The sequence below is a fragment of the Giraffa tippelskirchi genome, chromosome 7 (genome assembly GCF_054371585.1).
Source record: "Giraffa tippelskirchi isolate mGirTip1 chromosome 7, T2T-mGirTip1v1.2.pri, whole genome shotgun sequence".
NCBI lineage: Eukaryota > Metazoa > Chordata > Mammalia > Artiodactyla > Giraffidae > Giraffa > Giraffa tippelskirchi.
Window position 1 is genome coordinate 7,343,926 of NC_137281.1, and position 21,127 is coordinate 7,365,052.

Here is a 21,127-nt window from a genome sequence, read left to right on the forward strand (position 1 = left end):
CTTTCCTAAGATTGGTTTACCAGGCAGATTTAGTACTAAAGTCCTTTCTTTGATTCAGAAGCCCACTACAAATAGTACTATCCTCTCTATGGAGTGTACCTCAAAGTTTTCAGAAACTTTTTGAGTGGGATTCCTCACTACTAGCTTGGCTGTTTGTCTTTATCCCTTGCCCTGAAACATTTCTAAGAAATAAAACTTATGTGAAAGATTCTTTTGTGCTTGAATTTCAGTGGTGGTAGAGACAGAAATGGGTCTTCCCAGTGGTGCTAGTGGTAAATAACTCACCTACCAACACAGGAGACATAAGAGATGCAGGTTTGATCCCTGAGTTGGGAAGATCCCCTTCAGGAGGGTATGGCAACCCACTTCAGTATTCTTGCCTGGAGAAGAATCCCATGGACAGAGAAGCCTAGTGGGCTACAGTCCATAGGGTTGCACAGAATCAGATATGAATGAAGCCACTTAGCACGCACACATACATGGTAAAATTTGGGATTTCCCAGGTGGCTCAGTGGCAGAGAATCCATCTGCCAATGCAGGAAACACGGGTTTGATCTCTGGGTCGGGAAGGTCCCCTGGAGGAGGGAATGGCAACCCACTCCAGGATCCTTGCCTGAAGAATCCCATGGACAAAGGAGCCTGGCGGGCTACAGTCCATGGGGTCGCAAAGAGTTGGACATGACTGAAGTGACTTAGCATATACACACAGGGACAGAAATGGAAGGTTTCCTTAGAAGGTGTGGAGGATTGTTTTGGAACTCAGTCATCTTTTCACTCTAAAATCTAAAATCTAGTTTTTGGTATCTTTAAGGTCTACTCACAAAATCAAATCCTCCCTTGCAAAAGTTGGAGCTGCTCCTGAAAGTCAGCCTGAAATGACGACAGAGGCCCAGGCTTCAGGAACTTCACTGGCCAAAGTCTCATCTGCTGAAAGTTCCCCAGGAATTCCCACTTTGGAAAACAAGGGCACAGGGACCTGGTCTCTGACGGCCTGGGTTTCAGAGGTCCAGGCTTTTGAGGCCCGGGCTGTGAGGGCTCAGGCCTGGGAGACTCAAGCTTTTGAGGCTCAGAGCAGGGCCAGCCAACCCAAGCCAACCACTGTAATGGGGATAGAGGCTGCCCCAGTCCTGAAACAGAGAGTCTTACCTGAGAAAGTTCAGGTGCCAGAGAAGGAAAAGAGTGAAGTTCTCTTTACTCGTCCATTCTGGTCCAACAAGGTTGAGTACCTTCTGGCCCAGGTGGGCTATACCGTGAGGCCAGCCAGTCTCTGGAGTTTTTGCTACCTGTGGCTTCACAGCGGAGGTGGTAAGTCTGGGTACCAGGAACCACAGATCCACAAGGGGCTGACGAGATGGAGGCCTGTCTAGACTTCAAACTCCAAGGTCTCTGGGACCTATAGAGGATAAAGACTTGGTATTCTGAGCAGGATAGGAGTCAGATGCCTGAACGTGAAGGACCATGAGAGAGGCAGAGGTACAGAATATCTGAACATGAGGATGGTGGGGCTAGAAGCCTGGATCAAGGGTGGAGGTGAAGACCAGATGTTTGGGTCTTCCAGGGATTAAGAGACCAAAGAACTGGATGCCTGGAACTGTAAGGGATTGGAAACAGTTGACCCCCGATGCCTGTGCCCCTGAGGGAGGTCACTGGTGGGGAACGAGTTTTTCTGTACCCATGAAGAAGTCCAGGCACCAAAAAGCCAGCTGGTTCTGAGAGCTCCTCCTTGAATCCCCTGCACAGGCATTTTTCTCATCATCTACATCTTCTTGCTGTTCTTGATTGGGATTCCTCTCCTCTTCCTGGAGATGGCAGCTGGTCAGAGGACGCATCAGGGCAGCATTGGTGTGTGGAAGGTCATCAGTCCCTGGACTGGTGGTATAGGGTATACAAGCTTCATGGTGAGGAGCCCTGGGCTGCACGGGCCTACCCTTTACACCCCATCCCCATCCTAACCCTCATCCTGGAATGGGTCCCAAGACGGCACTTCCATGGGTCAGATCCCTTCAGTTCCCCAATCCTCTGTCAAATCCCCTCCTTTTTCCTGACCCCTCCCTTCCTCCCCAGCCACCTCCTCCCTGGCCCCCAGGTGTGCGTCATCACCGGCTTGTTCTTGAATGTGGTCAATGCCTGGATCCTCTTCTACTTGAGTAACTCCTTCCAGTTTCCCGTTCCGTGGGAGAAGTGTCCCTTATTGGAGAACGCCAGTGGCTTTGGTGAGGAGGAAGTGAAAGATGAGAAAGGGGGAAAACAGAGGTGGGAGGAAATTTGGAAGAGGAGAAAGGAGCAAGGAGTGATAAAGAAGAGGAAGACTGTGGAAGGAAGAAGAAATGGGGGGAAAGGAAGAGGGGGGAGTGGGGGGTGGCTAAAGAAGAGGGGAGAGGTCATCCTGTCTAGCAGGCACGTCCAGAGCCAGGTCCCCTCAGATCCTGAATGTGCGCGGACGACACCCTCCCTGTACTTCTGGTACCGGATGACTCTGAAGGCCTCAGACAGCATTGAGGATGGTGGGCCACCAGTGTTGAGTCTGAGCCTGCCCTTATTCGTGTCCGTGTGTCTTCTTGCTGTTTTCATGCTTAATGGGCTCAAGTGCACTGGGAAGGTGAGCCACCCATTGTTTTGATTTCTTGACACTCTCAGATGCTTTGGCCCTCACCTAACTTTGTTACTCTTTAATTTCCTAATTTTTCACTCCCTCTGACTTTTTACTCCCAGTAGCCCCTGACCCCGCTAGAAGCTGTCTTCTAACTCTTCCTTATTTCTGATTCAGAACTTTTGATCCCTGCTGATTATTGGTTGACTCCCACTGGTACATGCTTTGTCCCACTCTCAATTCAGGTAATGTATGTCCTGGCATCAAGCAGTGGTCTCATCTTGCTCTGTTTTGTCGTGCGGAGTATAATGCTGGAAGGAGCAGTATTTGGCCTTCACTATATGACAATCGTCAAGGTAAGGTGTATCTTCCTCATTCCCCTATCAGGCCTTGGAGGACATTTCCTGCCTATTCTTAGGGCATCCTTTCCCCATTATCTCTCTCTGTGTCCCCTCTCCCCCATTTTAACCCCTTTAAGATTCTCCTCTCCTTCTTTGACATCTTCCCTTAACACTTGCCTTCTCCCTTTTAGATATCAGCTATATACAATGTGAACGTGTGGCGCGGAGCAGGGAACCAAGTCTTGTTTTCCTTGGGCCTTGGCTTTGGCTCCATTGTCTCCATAGCCTCGCACATGCAGTCGTCCAACAGCTGTCTCAGTGATGCCGTTATTGTGGCTCTGGCTAACCTGTTCTCCATGATGCTTGTCACACCTTTTATCTTCTCTGTCTTGGGCTTCTGGGCCACACAGCTCACGCACCGCTGCAATGAGAAGTAAGGCCAACCTCTTAGTTGAGGATCCCAACCTCAGGGAACTACAAAACACAGAGCGCCTAACCTTAAAGTTGCTACAAAGACCCGCATTCACACATTTCAATCTCAGGTGCACTTGGAAGCCTCTACTTTTCCCCACAGTGAAAAACAGAGACAGTAGAATCCCCGTCATATATTATCCTTCTTAGAGCCCTTTTCTAGCCCTAGAAATCTTCAAACTCTGAGAATGCCAACTGTTCACCTCAGAGTACCACCACAGAGATATGAAAGCGTTCAAGGTTACTCTAGTCCCAGATCGCATGCAGAACCACAGTCATCTGTAGAACTCGCCACTTCTTGAATGCCTTCATTCTTTACTGTCAGCTCCTAAATTTAGAGATTTCTGTTAGTCTATCATACTTAAACCCTAAAAGGACTCTCAGAACTAGAGCTTTTATTTTTAAATTCTTTTTATTCTTTAATTCATCCCCATTTTTAATACTTCAGGCATTAATTTCAAAAACACTCATCAGACATTTAGAAAGTACTCCTTGTATAACACGAAGATCGGACAGGTGAATCAGACCACAGACTTTGTCTTCACTGAGTTTTAAGATTTGGAGGGAGAAGGGGAGGGGAATTAGATACTTGATTCAGTTCAGTTCAGTCACTCAGTCGTGCCTGACTCTTTGCGACCCCATGAACCGCAGCACACCAGTCCTCCTTGTCCATCACCAACTCCCTGAGTCCACCCAAACCCATGTCCATTGAGTCGGTGATGCCATCCAGCCATCTCATCCTCTGCCGTCCCCTTCTCCTCCTGCCCTCAATCTTTCCCAGCATTAGGGTTTTTCAAATGAGTCAGCTCTTTGCATCAGGTGGCCACCTGAGGATTTGACAAAGTATTGGAGTTTCAGCTTCAACATCAGTCCTTCCAATGAACACCCAGGACTGATCTCCTTTAGGATGGACTGGTTGGATCTCCTTGCAGTCCAAGGGACTCTCAAGAGTCTTCTCCAACACCACAGTTCTAAAGCATCAATTCTTCGGCGCTCAGCTTTCTTTATAGTCGAACTCTCACATCCATACATGACCACTGGAAAAACCATTGCCTTGACTATATGGACCTTTGTTGGCAAAGTAGTGTCTCTGCTTTTTAATATGCTGTCTAGGTTGGTAATAACTTTCCTTCCAAGGAGTAAGTGTCTTTTAATTTCATGGCTGCAATCACCATCTGCAGTGATTTTGGAGCCCAGAAAAATAAAGTCAGCCACTGTTTCCACTGTTTCCCCATCTATCTTCCATGAAGTGATGGGACCGGATGCCATGATCTTAATTTTCTGAATGTTGAGCTTTAAGCCAACTTTTTCACTCTCTTTCACTTTCATCAAGAGGATCTTTAGTTCTTCACTTATGGCAGAAACATAAGGGTGGTGTCATCTGCATATCTGAGGTTATTGATATTTCTCCCGGCAATCTTGATTCCAGCTTGTGCTTCCTCCAGCCCAGCGTTTCTCATGATGTACTCTGCATGTTAGTTAAATAAGCAGGGTGACAATATACAGCCTTGACATACTCCTTTTCCTATTTGGAACCAGTCTGTTTCATGTCCAATTCTAACTGTTGCTTCCTGACCTGCGTACAGATTTCTTAAGATACTTGATTATATGGTCTTAAACTCATGATAACCAGCAGCAGAAGTTATGGGGAGGACAAAATACAGAGCTATTCATTCCGCCTGAGCTACTCAGAGAAGAACTCCCAGAGGAGGCAAACCTAAGCTGAATTTATCGGTGGTAATCCTAATCCATGCAAATGGCCACTGTTTTCCTTCTAGAAGGTTGGGCATATACAGATGCACACCTGCGAGGGTTCTCTAATGTATTTGTTTAAGAATGGAATTGCCAGGCAGGGTTGGCACACCTATAGACTTAACATACGTTGTCTGATTTTCAACATGGTTTATGATACATGAGAATTCCGTGTATTTCACTTTCTGCACAACACTCGATTAAACTTGGTCAAACTCTAAAATGTTGCCAGCCTAGTGGGAGTGTAATGGTATTTTTAATATTTTAAAAAACATTTTATTGTATATTACATACATACAGAGGGACTTCCTTCGTGTCTCAGGTGGTAAAGAATCTGCCTGCAATGCAGAAGACCCAGGTTTGATCCCTGGGTTGGGAAGACCCCCTGGAGAAAGGAATAGCTACCCACTCCAGTCTTCTTGCCTGGAGAATTCCATGGACAGAGGAGCCTGGTGAGCTACAGTCCATGGGGTAGAAACAAGCATAAAACAAAATGTGTAGCACCCATTGTAAGAACTAGAATGACCTTGGAAACTCTTCATGTATCTCTAATTAGAACTTCTTTCCTCCTTCCTAGAGGTACCCATTATCGTGACCTTTATGATAACTAGTTCTTTGTTTTCTTTACATTTTCTGATATGTATGCTTATCTAAGCAATGTAGTTTAATTTGAACATTTATACAAAGCAGTAGTTTAATGTATTCATTTATGTAGTCTAATTTGTTCATTTATATACACATTTTCTTTGTATTCTTTTGTGTTTTACTTTTTAAATTCAACAGTTCTTGAAAGATTCATCTGTATTGTTGTGTCTTCCTCTAGTCTGTGCTTTTTAATGCTGTATAATATTCCAGTAAATGAACATACTACAGTTTATTTACCCATTCTACTACTAGTGAATGTTTGTACAATCTTTGTAGTTTTTGGCTATTAAAACAATGTTTCTCTAAACATTATACATTTCTAAACATACGTTTTCCTATTGCACTACATGTGTGCACATTTGTCAAGGGTATATAAGTATAAGTGAAATTGTTGGAGTATAGTTATCTATTACCGTGAGACAAATCACTCCAAAAGTAAGTGGCTGAAAACAGCAGTGGTTTATTATTTCCTTATGATTCTGTGGGTTGACTGGAAAATTCTTCTCCTGGGTGTGGGTGGCTTAACTCACATGTCTGCATTCATCTGGGCCCAGCTGGAACAGCACAGCTCTGCTGTACCTGATGGTGGCTGGGCTCACTCTGCTTGCACAGTTGGCAGGTCAGCAAAGCCTGTTCTCTTCCAGGAGGCCTCACCTTGTGGCTAGCCTGGGCTTCCTCATATGGCAGCTCACAGAGAATAAAGGTGGAATCAGAAAAATGTCTTGAAGCCTAAGCACGGGAATGCTCCCGTTGTCACTGCTATTACATTTTTTTGGTCAAAGGAATTCACAAAGACACCCCAGATTCAAGCAGTGGAAAAATAGACTTTGTCTGTTGATGGGAAAAGCTGCTAAATACCATGACCGTGTTTCTTCAATCTACTGCATCTGCCTTCTGCTTCACTAGATAATGCAAATTGCTTTCCATAGTGTTGATAGGAAACACACTGTCTCTGTGTCTGTCTGTCTCTCACACACACTCATTGCTTAATTCTGATACTAGAATATGGCTTCCCCGATAGCTCAGTGGTAAAGAATCTGCCTTCAGTGCAGGAGACACAGGAGTCCTGGGTTTGATCCCTGGGTCAGGAAAATCCTCTGGAGGAGGAAATAGCAACCCACTCCAGTATTCTTGCCTGGGAAATCCCATGGACAGAGGAGCCTGGTGGGCTATAGTCCATAGGGTAGCAAAGAGGAGGACACGACTGAGCATGCATGCACACTACACTAATCCTATGTCCCAGTGTTTGCTGACCACTTCTTGTCTTTATCCTGAACTTTATGGTCAAAATGCTGTGTTCAAAACTTACCTGGGCTAGTTCTTTCCCCTCAGTTCAATGTGGTTATGTTATTCACTTGAAATACAGTTATGTTCATTTATTTCTGTTTGTATGACATTTTAGGGCCCCTAATTTTATTTTATTAAACATTAATATGGATTCCAAAGACAATATTATACAAGAAGATAAAGAGAAATATCACTCTCCCACCATCACTTCAACCCAATTCCCACCCATCCTCTGAAAGAAACTCATTATTTTTTACTTTATCCTTCTGGTATTTGTAAAAATAAGTAGAAAAATGTATATTTTCTTATTTACTTTCTTTCTTACACAGAAGATGGCATACTATATATACTCTTGTTTTTCAGTTTTAAAGAATTTAAAAAGATATCCTAGAAATCACTCCTTCACATTCTTTCCTTTCTTATTAATTTGCCTTAGGCCTAGTGGCATTGCCTGCCATTCTCTATATCTGCTGTTTTTCTATACTTTATAGAGTTCTCATTGCTGCTAGTAGGAGAGCCCTTATTATAGTTAATAATTGGACACCATCGGAATTAAAATCATTTTCTCTTTGAAAGATTCCATTAAGATAATGAAAGTACATGTTACAAAACTGGAAGAATTTATTCTGTACACAGTTGATCTTTGCACAATGCAAGGTTGAATTGCACAGGCCCACTTACTTTTGCGTGGATTTTTTTCAATAGTACTACAGTACTACATGATCTGCGATTGGGTGAATCCATGAATACAGAACTGGATACTGAGGAACTGCAGATGTGGAGATCTGACTATAAGTTAAAAGTGGACTTTCAACTGGGCAGAGGGATGGCTCTCCCAACATCCCATTTTTAAAAAATAGATAACTTTTGATGAGATTTTTTTTTATTTTATTTTTGGCTGTGATAGGTCTTTCTCTAGTTGTGGTGCAGGGGCTTAGTTGCCCTGCAGCATGTGGAATCTTCCCACATCATGGATCGAACCCATGTCCCCTACCTTGGCAGATGGATCCTTAATCACTGGACCACCAGGGAAGTCTCTAACCCCCATTTTGTTGAAGGATCAACTGTACACGTTATTTGGAATATGTAAAGAAATCTTTCAACTCAATGAGAAGACAATGCAATAAAAATGTGCACTTAACTTTTTACATTCTAATTAGAATTAACATTTTACCACTTTAAGTGACATGTAAAACCGTATCATCATAATAAGGCCCTTTATCTTCCCCACTTTGTTTTATGGTTGTCATATGTACCACATATGCTGAAAATCCTATCAAACAATGTTATAAATTTTACTTTCAACTGACATATATATTCTCAAACTTAAGAGGAGAAAAATATCCTCCTATATTTACCTGGATATCATTTTCGTTGCTCTTCCTTAGTTTCTGAAGTTTGAATTTTCCCTCCAGTATTATTTCCATTCCATCTGAAAAACTTTTAGCATTTCTTTAATATTAAAGATATGTTGGCAATGAATTTTTTGAGAGTCCTTCATCTATTAATGCCTTTATTTTACACGTATTTCTTGGAGGAATTGTGTGTTGACAATCCTCTTTAACTACCTAAAAAATGTACTATTTCTTTCTGGTTTCCATTTCTGATGAGAAACACAGTCACTCAAATTGTTGTTCCCCTGTATATAATGTGTTGGTTTTTTTTTGGCGGCTTTCAGATTAAAAACAATTTTCAAAAATTGAAGTATAGTTGATGTACAGTGTTGCTAGTTTCAGGTGTACAGCAAACTGCATACACAAATCCATATATTCCAGATTTTTTAATGTTTAGTTTTCATTTGTTTGATTTTGATGTGTCTGGGCATAGGTTTTTCAGGTTTATCCTGTTTAAGTTTCGTTGAGATTCTTGAATCTACAGTTTTATGACTTTGACCAAATGCCAAAGCTTCAGGGAACTTTTTCAGCCAGGCCACTGACTATTTCTTCTGTCATCTTCATTCTGTTATTTAGCCACTCAAGTGAATTTTCTGTTGTTGTATTTTTCAGTTGTAAAATTTTCCACTTAGTATTTTTTTTGTATCTTTTGTCTGCTGATAGTCTGTCTTTCTACTTGTTTCAAGAGTTTTGCTCTGACTTCTCAGAGTATGATTATAATAATTGCTTTAAAGTCTGATAATTAAAACTTCTGTGTCATTTTGGGGTTGTCATGTATTGATTATCTTTCTCCTTGTGGCGTATTGTGATTTTCTTGATTCTTTATACATTAAGTAATTTTGTGTTGTATATAGTTATTTTAAACATAGGAGACTGTATTCATTTTCTTTGGAGAAATTTCTGTTTTACAGTTTTATGAGACAACCACCCTGGTTAGATTTATGTTGTAAGTTTCTTCCCATCTTCTGTGGGCTGTGGTCCCAATGTCAGTTCAGTTTTTAATTTCAGTGCTGTTTGGATCCATTTAGTTGTTTGGAAGCTGGGCAGTGATATACCTTATTTTCTAGTTGCCCAAGTCTTTGGGATGCTGTTTAGGGTCAGATATAACCGTGTGCTGCCAAGAATTTCATATAGCACTTTATGGGATCACCTTCTTCAGCTCCTTACCTGAAGTCTCCCCAACACTTTCCAGTTCTTAAGCCCCACTACTTGGCTTTCTGCCTAGAAAACTAGGGCTTTAGTTTCCCTGCTCTGCTACTCATTCCATCAACTCCATCTGCCTGCAGGGCTACACATTGAGACAATAGAAAACATATTTAAAGTAACAGGGATTTTTCTCGCTTATCTGTGTACTTGGAACCACAGTTTATTTGGTCAGAGGAGGATTTCCATCTCAGTTGTATAGGTACCAGCCACCTCTGTCACTGCAGGATTGTCTGCCATGTTTGACAAAACAAAAAAGAGCAAGAAAAATCAGGGGATTTCTCTTGTTCTCTCTGAAATTTGAGGCCTCTTTTCCCTGGGCCAGAAATATCGGACTTTTCTCTTATAATTCTTTATGTCCATACTCGACAGACAGTTCTTGGTTTCAGGCTACTTTTGAGTCCAGGTCAGGAGATACGATAGGGAGAAATCATTGTAAATTCACTGCTAATACACTGGTACTTTGAGTTTGGCTTTCCTTCTCCGAGCTGCCTTTTGCTACCATTTACTTTTCAGAGTCCTTTCATGTACAGGACTTTCAATTACATTAAATAAAAGTAGGGTAGAATGTACATCTGAACTCTGTAGTTTCTGATGAGAAGGCATTCAAAAAATATTCATCCTACTTGGAATTGGCTAAGTTTTGTAAATTTGTAAATGTGTATTTTTCACCAACTTTGAGAACTTAACCATCATTCTCTCTTTAAATATTTTTTCTGCCTCATTCTCTCCTCTCCTTTTGGAACTCTAAGTTACGTGTATGTGTGTTAAACTCTCTGTTACCATCCTATCAGCCCCTGAGGCTCTGTTCATTATGTTCTAAAATATGATTTCCTCTGTTCCTCAGATTGTATAATACTATTGATCTATATTTAAGTTCACCAACTTACCTCTGACTGAGTCCATCCTAGTACTTACTGATCTTATAACCGGAAGTTTGTACCTTCTGACTATCTTCATCCAGTTCCTCCTCCTGCTGCCCCGATGCATCTGGTAACCACACATCTGATCTCTTTTTCTATGAGTTTCTTTGTTTTTGATGTATAGTTGACCTACAACACTGTGTTCATTCTTGGCACATAACACAGTAATTCAATATTTCTCTACATTTCAAAATGTAAGTTTAGACATCATCTGTCATCATACAAAGATATTACATAAATATTGGCAATATTCTCCACATGGTACAGTTTATACCTATGACTCATTCATTTTGTAACTTAATCTCTCTCACCAATTTCTCTCCTCCCCTAACACCTCCCTTCTAGCAACCATCTGTTTGTTCTCTGTAACTATGATTGTATCTATAACTCAGTTTCCATTAGTTATGTACATTCATTTGTTTTTTAGATTCCATGTATTGAGTGATCTCATACAACATGTCTTTCTCTGTATGATTTATTTCACTTAGCATAATATCCTTTAGATCCATTTGTATTGTTGCGAATGGCAAGATTTCCTTATTTTTTGTGACTGAGTAAATATTTCATTATATTTATATATATATATATATATATATATATATGTATATATATATATATGTAGTTGTTGTTTAGTCACTCAGTCATGTCCGACTCTTTGTGACCCTGTGGACTATAGCCCACCAGGCTTTTCTGTCCATGGGACTATCCCTGCTAGAATACTGGAGTAGGTTACCATTTCCTCTTCCAGGGGATCTTCCAGACCCAGGGACTGAACCTGCATCTCTTACATCTCCTGCGTTGGGAGGCAGGTTTTTTTTTACCACCAGCACCACCTGGGACATATATATATATATATATCTTCTTTATCCATTCATCAATTTAAAAATTTTTTTATTTTATATTGGAGCATACTTGGTTAACAATGTTGTGTTAGTTTCAAGTGTACAGCAAAGTGATTCAGTTTTATCTATTATGGACATTTAAGTTGAGTTCAAATCTTGGCTATTGTAAGTAATAATGAACATGGGGTGCATATATCTTTTCAAATTAGTGTTTTCATTTTCTTGGGTAAATACCCAGGAGTAGAATTGCTGGATCATATGGTAGTTCTATTTTAATTTATTGAGGAATTTCAATACTCTTGTCCAGAGTGGCTGCAGCAATTTACATTCTACCAACAATGTATAAGGGTTCCCTTTTCTCCACTTCCTCAACAACACTTTTTATTGTTATTTTTGATAATAGCTGTTCTGACAGGTGTTGGGTGATATCTTGCTGTAGTCCTGATTGGCATTTCTCTAATAATTAGTGATCTTGAGCATCTTTTCATGAGCCTGTTGTCCATCTGTATGTCTTCTCTGGAAAAATGTCTACTCAGTCCTCTGCCCATTTTCTAATTGGGTTGTTTTTACATTGAGTTGTATGTGTTCTCTGTATATTTTGGATATTAGCCCCCTGTTGGTATATCATTTGCAAATATCTTTCCCACACAATAGGTGGCCTTTTTTGTTTTATTAATAGTTTCCTTCACTATGCACAAGCTTTTAAGTTTAATTTGGCCCCATTTGTTTATTTTTGCTTTTGTTTCTGTTGCCTGAGAAAATATATTGTTAAGACTGATGTCAAAAAGTATACTAAGTTTTCTTCTAGCAGTTTTATGGTTTCAGGTCTTATGTTTAAGTGTTTAATCCATTTTTAGTTTATTTTTGTATGTGGTGTGAAAAAGTCGTTCAGTTTGATTCTTTTGCTTGTAACTATCCAGTTTTCCCAACACCATTTATTGAAGAGGTTGTCTTTTCCCCATTGTTAGTTCTTGCCTCTTTTGTCACTGGTTTTGGATTGTGGTGTCTTAATTTTCATTTATCTCCTGATGTTTTTAAATTTCCTCCTTGATTTTTTTCAGTGACCCATCGATCGTTTAGTAGCATATTGTGTAGCCTTCATTTGTTTGTCAGGTTTGTTTTTTTTTTTGCATTTTTTTCCTTGTAGTTGATTTTTAGTCACATAGTATTTGGTCATAAAAGATTCCAGTGTGATGTCTGTCCTCTGGTGGGTGGGGCTGAATCCTGGGCCCTCCAGTGGTTAGGACTGGGTCTCCATTAAGCTACCTGGTTGGCCTGAGGCATCCCAGGACTGATGCCAACTGACTCGTCGGTAGATCCGGGTCTTGGGACTAATAAGCTAGAGGTACATTTCCAAAATGGCACTTGCCAGCTCCACTGCCCTCGTGGTGGAATCAGTTCCCCAAAATGGCTACTGCCAGTGTCTTTGTCCCCAGGATGAGTCCCAGTTGTCTTCCTCCTCTTTGGGAGGCTCTCCAAGATCAGCAAGTGAGTCTGACTCAAGCTTCTTTCAAATTACTGCTTCTGCCCTGGGTCCTGGAGTGTATGAGATTTTGTGTGCACCTTTTAACAGTAGAATCTCTATTTCCCATAGCCCTGACTCTCCTGAAAATAAGCCCCACTGACCTTCAAAGCCAAAGATTCTGGGGGCTCATCTTCCCAGTGCAGAACCTAGGGGATGGGGAGCCCAGTGAGGGGCTTGGACCCCTTGTTCCCTGGGGAGAACCTCTACAATTGTAATTACCCTTCCACTTGTGAGTCACCTGCCCTGGGGTCTTGATTATACCTTGTCTCTGCTCCTCCTACCCATCTTGTTGTATTTCCTTCTTTATATCTTTAGCTGTAGAGGATTTTTTCTACTAATCTTCTTGTCATTTGTATCAATAGTTGCCTTGTAAATAATTTTAGTTTTGGTGTGCCTGTGGGAGGAGGTGAGCTCAGGGTCTTTCTACTGCACCCTCTTGGCCACTTCCACATGTAAGTTTTAGAAATAGTTTGTCTTTTTTTTTTTTTTTTTTTTACAAAAAGAGTTATGCTCTGCTGTTGAGATTGTGTTGAATCTATGGATCATTTTGGGAAGAAAGAATAATTAACAATATTTTGCCTTCTTATTTGAGAACATGGTATACCCCTATATGTTCTTTAATTTCTATAAGCAGTATTCTGTAAATTTCAATATATGGCATGTCTTATAATATTTTGTAAAGTTTTTCTGTAATAATTTTGTGTTTTATGTTCTATTGTAAGTAATATTCTGAAATTTTAATCATTTAATTGTTCACTGCTTAGTATATTGGAATATAACTTATTTGTAGGTATTGGCCTTGATAAATTCACATATTTTTGTAGCTTTAGGTTTTTCTACATACACAATCACATGTCTGCGTATGAAGACTTTTACTTCTTCCTTTCTCATCTTTAACAAAATTATTTTACTTGCTTTATTTCACTGACTAGAATCTCCAATAGAAGATAGAAAAAGTGAGAATGGACGTTCACGCATTTTGCCATTTTCAGGGGAAAGCAGTGAATCACCAGTATGTACCATGTTATTTGCAGGATTTCCTCCCTAGATATCTTTAATTAGGTTAAGCAAGTTCCCTTATATTCCTTGTTTTGTGCAATTTTTTACATAAATGAATGCTGGAATTTTGTTCTACAGTTACTCTACAACTACTGAGTTGATTGTTTATTTCTTCTATATTTTTAGTGTGATTCATTGTATTGGTTGATTTTTGAGTGTTTAAACATTCTTGCGTTCCTGAAATAAACTCCACTTGATCATGGTGTATTATATTTTTATCTATTGCTGGATTAAATCTGTTGACTTCTGTTAAGGATGCTGAATCTAGGTTGATGAGCGATATCAGTATTTTGTTTTCTTCTAGTGTCCTTGCATGGTTTTATTATCAAGGTAATACTAGCTTCATAAAACAACCTGGGAAATATTTCCTCCTTCTCTAGTTTCCAAAAGAGTTTCTGTAATATTATTATTACTTATGACTCAAATAATGTGACAGAATATGCCAGTGAGCCATCTGGGCCTAGAATTTTCTTTGTGGGAAGGTTCTTAATTATACTTCAATTTATCTAATAGATTGTGGGGCTCTTTTTGTTTCATCAAGTGTTATTTTTTTTAAAACTAATTTAAAAAATTTATTTATTTTTATTTTTGGCTATGATAGGTCTTTGTTGCTGTATGGGCTTTTCTCTAGTTGTGGCGAGCTGGGGCTACTCTCTATCTGTAGTGTGGGGGCTTCTCATTTTGCTGGCTTCTCTTGTTGTGGAGCACAGGCTCCAGAGCACAAGCTCAGCAGTGGTGGCACACGGGCTGAGTTGCTCTACGGCATGTGGGATCTTCCCAGATCAGGGACTGAACCTGTTTCTTCTGCATTGGGAGGCAGATTCTTTACCATTGAGCTACCAGGGAAGTCCTAGATTGCTATATATATATATATTCCTTTTTTTTGGCTGTGCTTGGTCTTCATTGCTGTGTGGGCTTTTCTCTAGATGGAGCAAGTGGGGGCTACTCCCTAGTTGTGGTGTACAAGCTTCTCATTGCAAAGGATGGGCTCTAGGGTGAGCGGGCTTCAGCAGTTGGGGTGCGTGGACTCAGTAGTTGTGGTTCCTGGGCTCTAGAGCACAGGCTCCATAGTTGGTGGTGCCCAGGCTTAGTTGCTCCAAGGCACGTGGAACTTTCCCAGATCAGGGCTTGAAACTGTGTCCCTGGCATTGGCAGGTGGATTCCTATCCTCTGTACCACAGGGAAGTCTCCCCTGGTTCTTTTTTCTGTCTTCCATTTCTCTACTTGTTAGGTTCATATTTTTTAAAAATACTTTACCATTGTTTTTTTTAAATAGATATTTTAATATCCCTGACTGCCAAGTCCTTCATCTATCATTTATTGCTCTATTTTATGACTGTTTTATTTACTGATTTTTATACTGATCATAGGTCACATTTTTCTCTTTCTTTGTTTGTTTACTAATTTTTGACTGGAGGTTGGACTTTGTGAATTCTATATTTTTGAGTGTCTGACTTTTTGTTGCCTTCCTTGAATGAGTATTGATTGAGCTTTGTTCTAGCAAGTAATGATACTTGTGGTTCAGTTTGATATTTTTGAGGCTTGATTTTAAGCTTCAGTAGGGTGGGTCTAGAGCCCTCTTTTCTCCAGGAGTCCTTCAGTCCCATTCGGAAGGCATGGCCCTTCTGGACTCTACCGAATACCCCATTCAGATTGGATGTTTTCCAGTTATTCTTTATATATAGCCTTGCGGGTTTTCATAGTATATGTGTGAATCTTAAAATTCAGCACACACTCAACAGACCAGATGCAAATTTCTGGAATTCTTTTTCTTCATAACTACATTTCCTCCAGAATTCTTCCCTGAAACTTCCAATTTCTTTGGCCTCCCTGAACTCCTTCTTTGTCTCCCCAACTCAATGAGACTGCCATGGTTTACTTGTGATCTTTTCTACTCTGCAGATTAGAATGTGCTTTCAGGCAGAAAACCAGGATAATTACATGGTGCACCTCATGTGTTTTCCTTCTCTCAGGGATCACAGTTCTGTACTGCCTGTTATCTAATGTCTAAAAATAGTTGTTTTATATATTTTGTCCAGTTGTCTAGTTGTTTAAAGTGGGAGGATAAGTTGTGCTCCTGTGCCTAATTGTGAAATTAGAATTATCCATACTGACTTTTAAATCTCAATTATTTTTTATCTCAAGAAGTTCTATTTCATTTTTAAAAATCGTTATGGTCAACTTATAGTTTCTTGTCTCCTGCAAATATTTCCAAGCTTGTCTTTTATTATTTAAGCATAATAAACTTAGTTGTATTATAATTTTTTGTAATTCTAATATTTGTAGTAACTTTAGGGATATTTTTATTGTGTTATTTCTCATAATGTCTTGTTTTTGTGTGTGTGGTTCTCTCCATGTCCTATTTATTCGACTATTATTTGTAAGAATTCTTTAAGACCTAAGAAGAGGGTATATTCATCCAGATAGGACTTTTGCTTTTACTTGATACATAGGGACATTAGAAAGACTCTAACTTGAGCTTTTGTGACAACTGGGGTCAAATATTTGGGCTCCAAGTTTAAGCTAGGGCTGGCTGTGGTTATGACATTTAGGAACCTTAAAAATTTGCCCTTGTTTTGCTCTTTTCTGAAGCAGCCTTCCTTGTGTTCCCTGTGGTGTGGAAAAATTGGGTGCAAGTTTCTGGTTCATTTTTTATTATTGAAGGTGCAACCCTTTGAAATGCCAGATTTAGGGGAAGATCTTCTGTTCTGATCCTTACTTTGGGCATGCTCTGGCCTGGAAACTTCAGGTATAGTTTGATGTATTTGACATATCCTTCAAGGCAAAATTGCTTTGCAAGTCTTCTTTTCCCACTGCTTTTGTTGGTACTCTGATTTTTGTCTAATACTGAAATTCCTTATTATTTTGTCAATATTTCTATTTTTCAAGATTTAAAAATATCTTTGAGTCTTTTAAATTATTTCCAGTGAGAAGTTTGGTCCAAATATTTAACTTGCCTATTACCAGAAGATCGTATAGCATTTTATTTTCTAAAATGTGATTAGAAATGCCACTTTGTTGTTGTTTTTCAGTTGCTAAGTCATGTCTGACTCTTTGTGACTCCATGGACTACAGCATTCCAGGCTTCCCTGTCCTGCACCATCTTTCAGAGTTTGCTCAAACTCATGTCTACTGAGTCAGTGATGCCATCCAACCATCTCACCCTCTGTCCTACCCTTCTCCTCTTGCCTTCAATCTTTCCCAGTACCAGGGTCTTTTGCAGTGAGTTGGCTCTTCATATCAGGTGGCCCAAGTATTGAAGCTGCAGCTGCAGCATCAGTCCTTCCAGTGAATATTCAGGGTTGATTTCCTTTAGGATTTACTGGTTTGATCTCTGCCACTTGCATTTTGCAATTATCAGCAGATTTTCCATTGAAGTTCTTATAGAGCAATGAGCTGAAGTTTTAAGGATTTATAGGAATTAGCCCAAGTGAAGAATGATGGTGGGAGTGGGGTTGGTTTTGAGCATGAGAGAGCATGGCATGCCCTGAAACTGTAAGGAGTTAAGTGTGAGCAGAGTAGATCTGCAGAAGGTCATGGGGTAAGATAAAGGTTAGAGAGCAGGACTCAGATCAAAAAGTGCAAGAAGTTTCTCACAACATAGTACAACTTCATGGGACTGTTATGCATATGGTACACTTAGGTAAATGCTCCCTGACATTCAGTTATACAAAGCTTAGAAGGTTGACTTTCACCTGCTAATCTAAGAAAGAGGTAGGGCGTGAATAAGAGATAGGGAGTGAATAAGAGACCTCATCATTAGAGCAGGGACTCAGAGTTTCCAAGAACTCTATAAGACTCAAAAAGACTGTAGGAGAGGTTTCTCCTGCCCCATCCCCTCAGGGTCATAAATTATCCAGGCTCATAAAAACTCATGACTTTGAAGGTCGGTGGCTTCTAGGTTTAATCCTAGGCTCTACCTTACCCAGATCAGTAACATGATGTCCTTTCTTATCTGGAAGATAAGGGAAAAGCAGGTTATTTTCTAAGGAGCAAAATGATTCTATGTGATTCAACTCCTTATCCTCAGGAATATTGAAACACTTTTGAAGCTGGTGAACATGGGGATACTGCCTCCTGAGGCCCAGCCACCTCAAAATCTGATTGGTAACCCAACCTCCATCTTTACCTCCTGGTTCAACAGCCTCTCCAACCCCATCAAGAAGGAGGTCCTCAGCCATGTGCCTGAGTGCAGCTTAGAGGAGCAGTTTTTGAAGGTCAGTAAAAATAGGTGAATGAGTCCTAGAGTTCCTTCAAAACCTTTTGTAAAACAGAAATTTCAGCTTTTATTGGCACCAGGAAATAAATCCCAGAAGCACCAGGATAAGCTGCAACCTTGGTAATGCAAAGAACTATAGTTTGCAGAATTTCCTTCTATGAGTAATACTAGGTGGATTGGTTTTCCATGTCAGAGGGTCAGCTTGGAAATCTGGTTTTCTCAGTGACGCAGGGGTTTTAAGAAAATTTTCAGGAAAGATAGACTATATCTCTGTATTTTTGTTGTTGTTTTTGTTAAATTCAAGAACACTTTAACTCCTGCCCTTTCTCCCCTTCACAGGTTAAGGAGAGCACAAACTTTGCTTTCCTGGCCTTCATTGAAGCCATGTCTTTTATTCCTGGGTCTGTCTTCTGGTCCTTCCTGTTCTTCCTAATGTTGCTGAACCTGGAGATCTCCACCATGATAGGGATCATGCACGGCATCATTACCCCTATCCAGGACACCTTTATTTCTCTCCAGAAACATACAAAGCTGTTTACAGGTACTCTGACCTACGTGTGTATACCCATCAATGACCCTGACTTCATTCAGATTCCTATACGGCCCTAGTCTATCACCTCTGCTTAGCCTTGTTACCCAGCCAGACCTCTGACCTTGGTCTGTATCCAATGTTCCCTCCAGTGGTTGTCTTAATGCTCATGTTCCTGTGTGGCCTCTTCTTCACTCGACCTTCAGGCAGCTACTACATCAGACTGCTGACTGACTACTGGACGATCCTCCCTATAATCATCGTCATCATATTTGAGAACTTGGCTGTGAACTGGGCCAGAGAGGCCAGCAGGTGATAGCTTGGGTCTATAGGGAAGGTTGACCCCTTTCTTGTTGCCTCTATTTTCTTTGACGAGAGTGACATAGGGACCCTTAACTTTAGGGAACTCCAGGGCTTTCTGAGAAACCTTTTAATTAACTCATTCATTTAACATATTTCTGGAGTGCTTAATATGTCCTGGGAACTGTTTCAGTCATCAAGGACAGAGCATTGAGTAAAACAAGCACCCCTGTCCCCAGGGAGTTTACATTCTAGTGGTAGAGATTCCTAATAATAACCAAATGAACAAATACAAATGTCAAGAGGTGATAACTGACAGGAGAAAAATCAAAAAGTGAGCTAAGATGATCAAGAGTGGGAGTATGTGCCATTAATAACTTTGATAGGATCACAGGGAAGGCCTCTCTGATAAGGTGACATTTGAGCAGACCCCTGAATGAAATGGGAGGAGGAACCATGAAAAAATTTTGAGAGAGAAAACATTCCAAGTAGAGAAAACAGTAAGTACCAAAGCAAGAGGAAGCATCATTCCTGAAGTTTTTGAGCAACAAGGAAATCAGAGATTAGAATAGAATATTACGAGATGAGGCCAGAGAGGTAATGGGAGATGATGTAGGACCTTTTAGCTATGGCAGAACTTAGTTTTTTATGTAGAATGAGAGAGGAGGCATGGAAGAGTTTTGAGAAGGGGATTGACATTGTCAGGTTTGTTTTTTCAAAAAGATACCTATGATTGATTGATTGTATGGTGAATAGACTTTGAGGAGTCAAGAGTGAAGCAAGGAGAGCAGTTAGGAGCTATTGTAATATTCCAAATGGGAGCTAATGAATGGCCTGGGCTAAGGTGGGAGAGGTATAGGTTGAGACGTGGTCTAATTGTGCAAGGAAAAGCTGCTAAGGAAGAAGGGACAGGATAATCAGGAACATTAAACATAACTGTGGAAGGAAGAGTGGGAAAATCCAAATAAAATACAAAGAATACAAACAATTCCCAGGCCCAATTTTTAAACAGGCAGATGTGTAGTCATCCACGTGGTATAATTTAAGGGTAGAAGTTTCAGGTGGCAGTGTTTTCAGCTGACAGTGGTTCTTGGAGTCAGTTTACTCATTCATTAACTCACTCACATGTATCTTGAGTCTTTCTTTGTGTCAAGAAAGTTTTGTGGTACTAGGGTACAAATGAATGGAATAAGCTCCTCCTCTCAAAGAGTGCAGAGTCCAAGGAGGAAGACGTATGAGCAGACAATCCCAGTACAAGATGGAAAACCTATAGTAGAGGTAGCCAGGGACATTTAGGGGCATCTGGAGAGTTGGGAAAAGCATCCTAGGTGAGAGGATGATTGAGCTTAGTCTGGACAGATGAATATGTAGACAAAGAGGGAGAGAGAAGGGCACTCTAGACCAAAGGACCCCACTTGTTTGTTCATTGAGATTGAAAACATGCAGTAAAAGAGGCTGAATATATTGGCTAGAAGGAGCTAAGAAAAGCTCAAGGAGGGTCAGATGTTACTCTTTTAGAGTCTGTGTTGTTCACTATGGATACCCAGCAACTAGAAGAATTCCTGGTACGTCATAGACACTCTCGTATTCACAGAATGAATGAAAGGGACTTGGCCTTTACCCTGAGGGCACCGATATCCATGAAATGTTTTTGAGCAGTAGAAGAATGTCTGAAATTTTTTCTTGAGTAGGGATAGAAGACTGACCGAGAAGAAGATAGAGGATGAGGCTTGAGCTGAGGTGGGGGCTAAGGTCTGGCTGATCTTGTCCTCCAAGACTGGGTAAGGCCCAACTGGGTCTTCTACAGTCTTGTGGCCCTTCCTCTCAGTTTCTTTGCAGACACGGCTAACCTGTGGGGCCATCCTATGTACCCCACCATTCGTCGGCTGTGGTCATGTCTAATTCCAGTTGTGCTGCTAGCCCTGTCTGTGACCACTGTATTTCAACTATCTCTGAAGAATGTCACCTATGTGGCCTGGGACTCAAGCATTGTAAGTCGCCCTCCTCAGACCCCCAACCTTCATAGGGAGTGGGGGGCTAGATTTTT

At 40.6% G+C, this 21,127-nt stretch overlaps 1 protein-coding gene across 16 annotated transcripts in view; it reads left to right on the forward strand.

The window, feature by feature from the left end:
* The window catches only part of SLC6A16 (solute carrier family 6 member 16), a 37,805-nt gene that overhangs the window by 14,169 nt on the left and 2,509 nt on the right, over window positions 1-21,127 (forward strand). For 10 of the 16 annotated variants that reach the window (XR_014060816.1, XM_081515160.1, XM_081515170.1 and 7 more), the window contains 10 exons: window positions 812-1,305; window positions 1,741-1,898; window positions 2,087-2,213; window positions 2,424-2,599; window positions 2,836-2,946; window positions 3,123-3,364; window positions 18,063-18,249; window positions 18,591-18,792; window positions 18,933-19,092; window positions 20,909-21,071. Coding sequence is in view for 15 of the 16 variants with exons in the window: in XM_081515160.1 (XP_081371286.1) it covers window positions 812-1,305; window positions 1,741-1,898; window positions 2,087-2,213; window positions 2,424-2,599; window positions 2,836-2,946; window positions 3,123-3,364; window positions 18,063-18,249; window positions 18,591-18,792; window positions 18,933-19,092; window positions 20,909-21,071 (2,020 nt within the window). In the remaining variant the exon portion in view is untranslated. Of the gene's footprint in view, window positions 1-811; window positions 1,306-1,740; window positions 1,899-2,086; window positions 2,214-2,423; window positions 2,600-2,835; window positions 2,947-3,122; window positions 3,365-18,062; window positions 18,250-18,590; window positions 18,793-18,932; window positions 19,093-20,887; window positions 21,072-21,127 lie in introns of all 16 variants that reach the window. The other 6 variants (XM_081515162.1, XM_081515161.1, XM_081515166.1 and 3 more) reach the window with 4 other exon arrangements.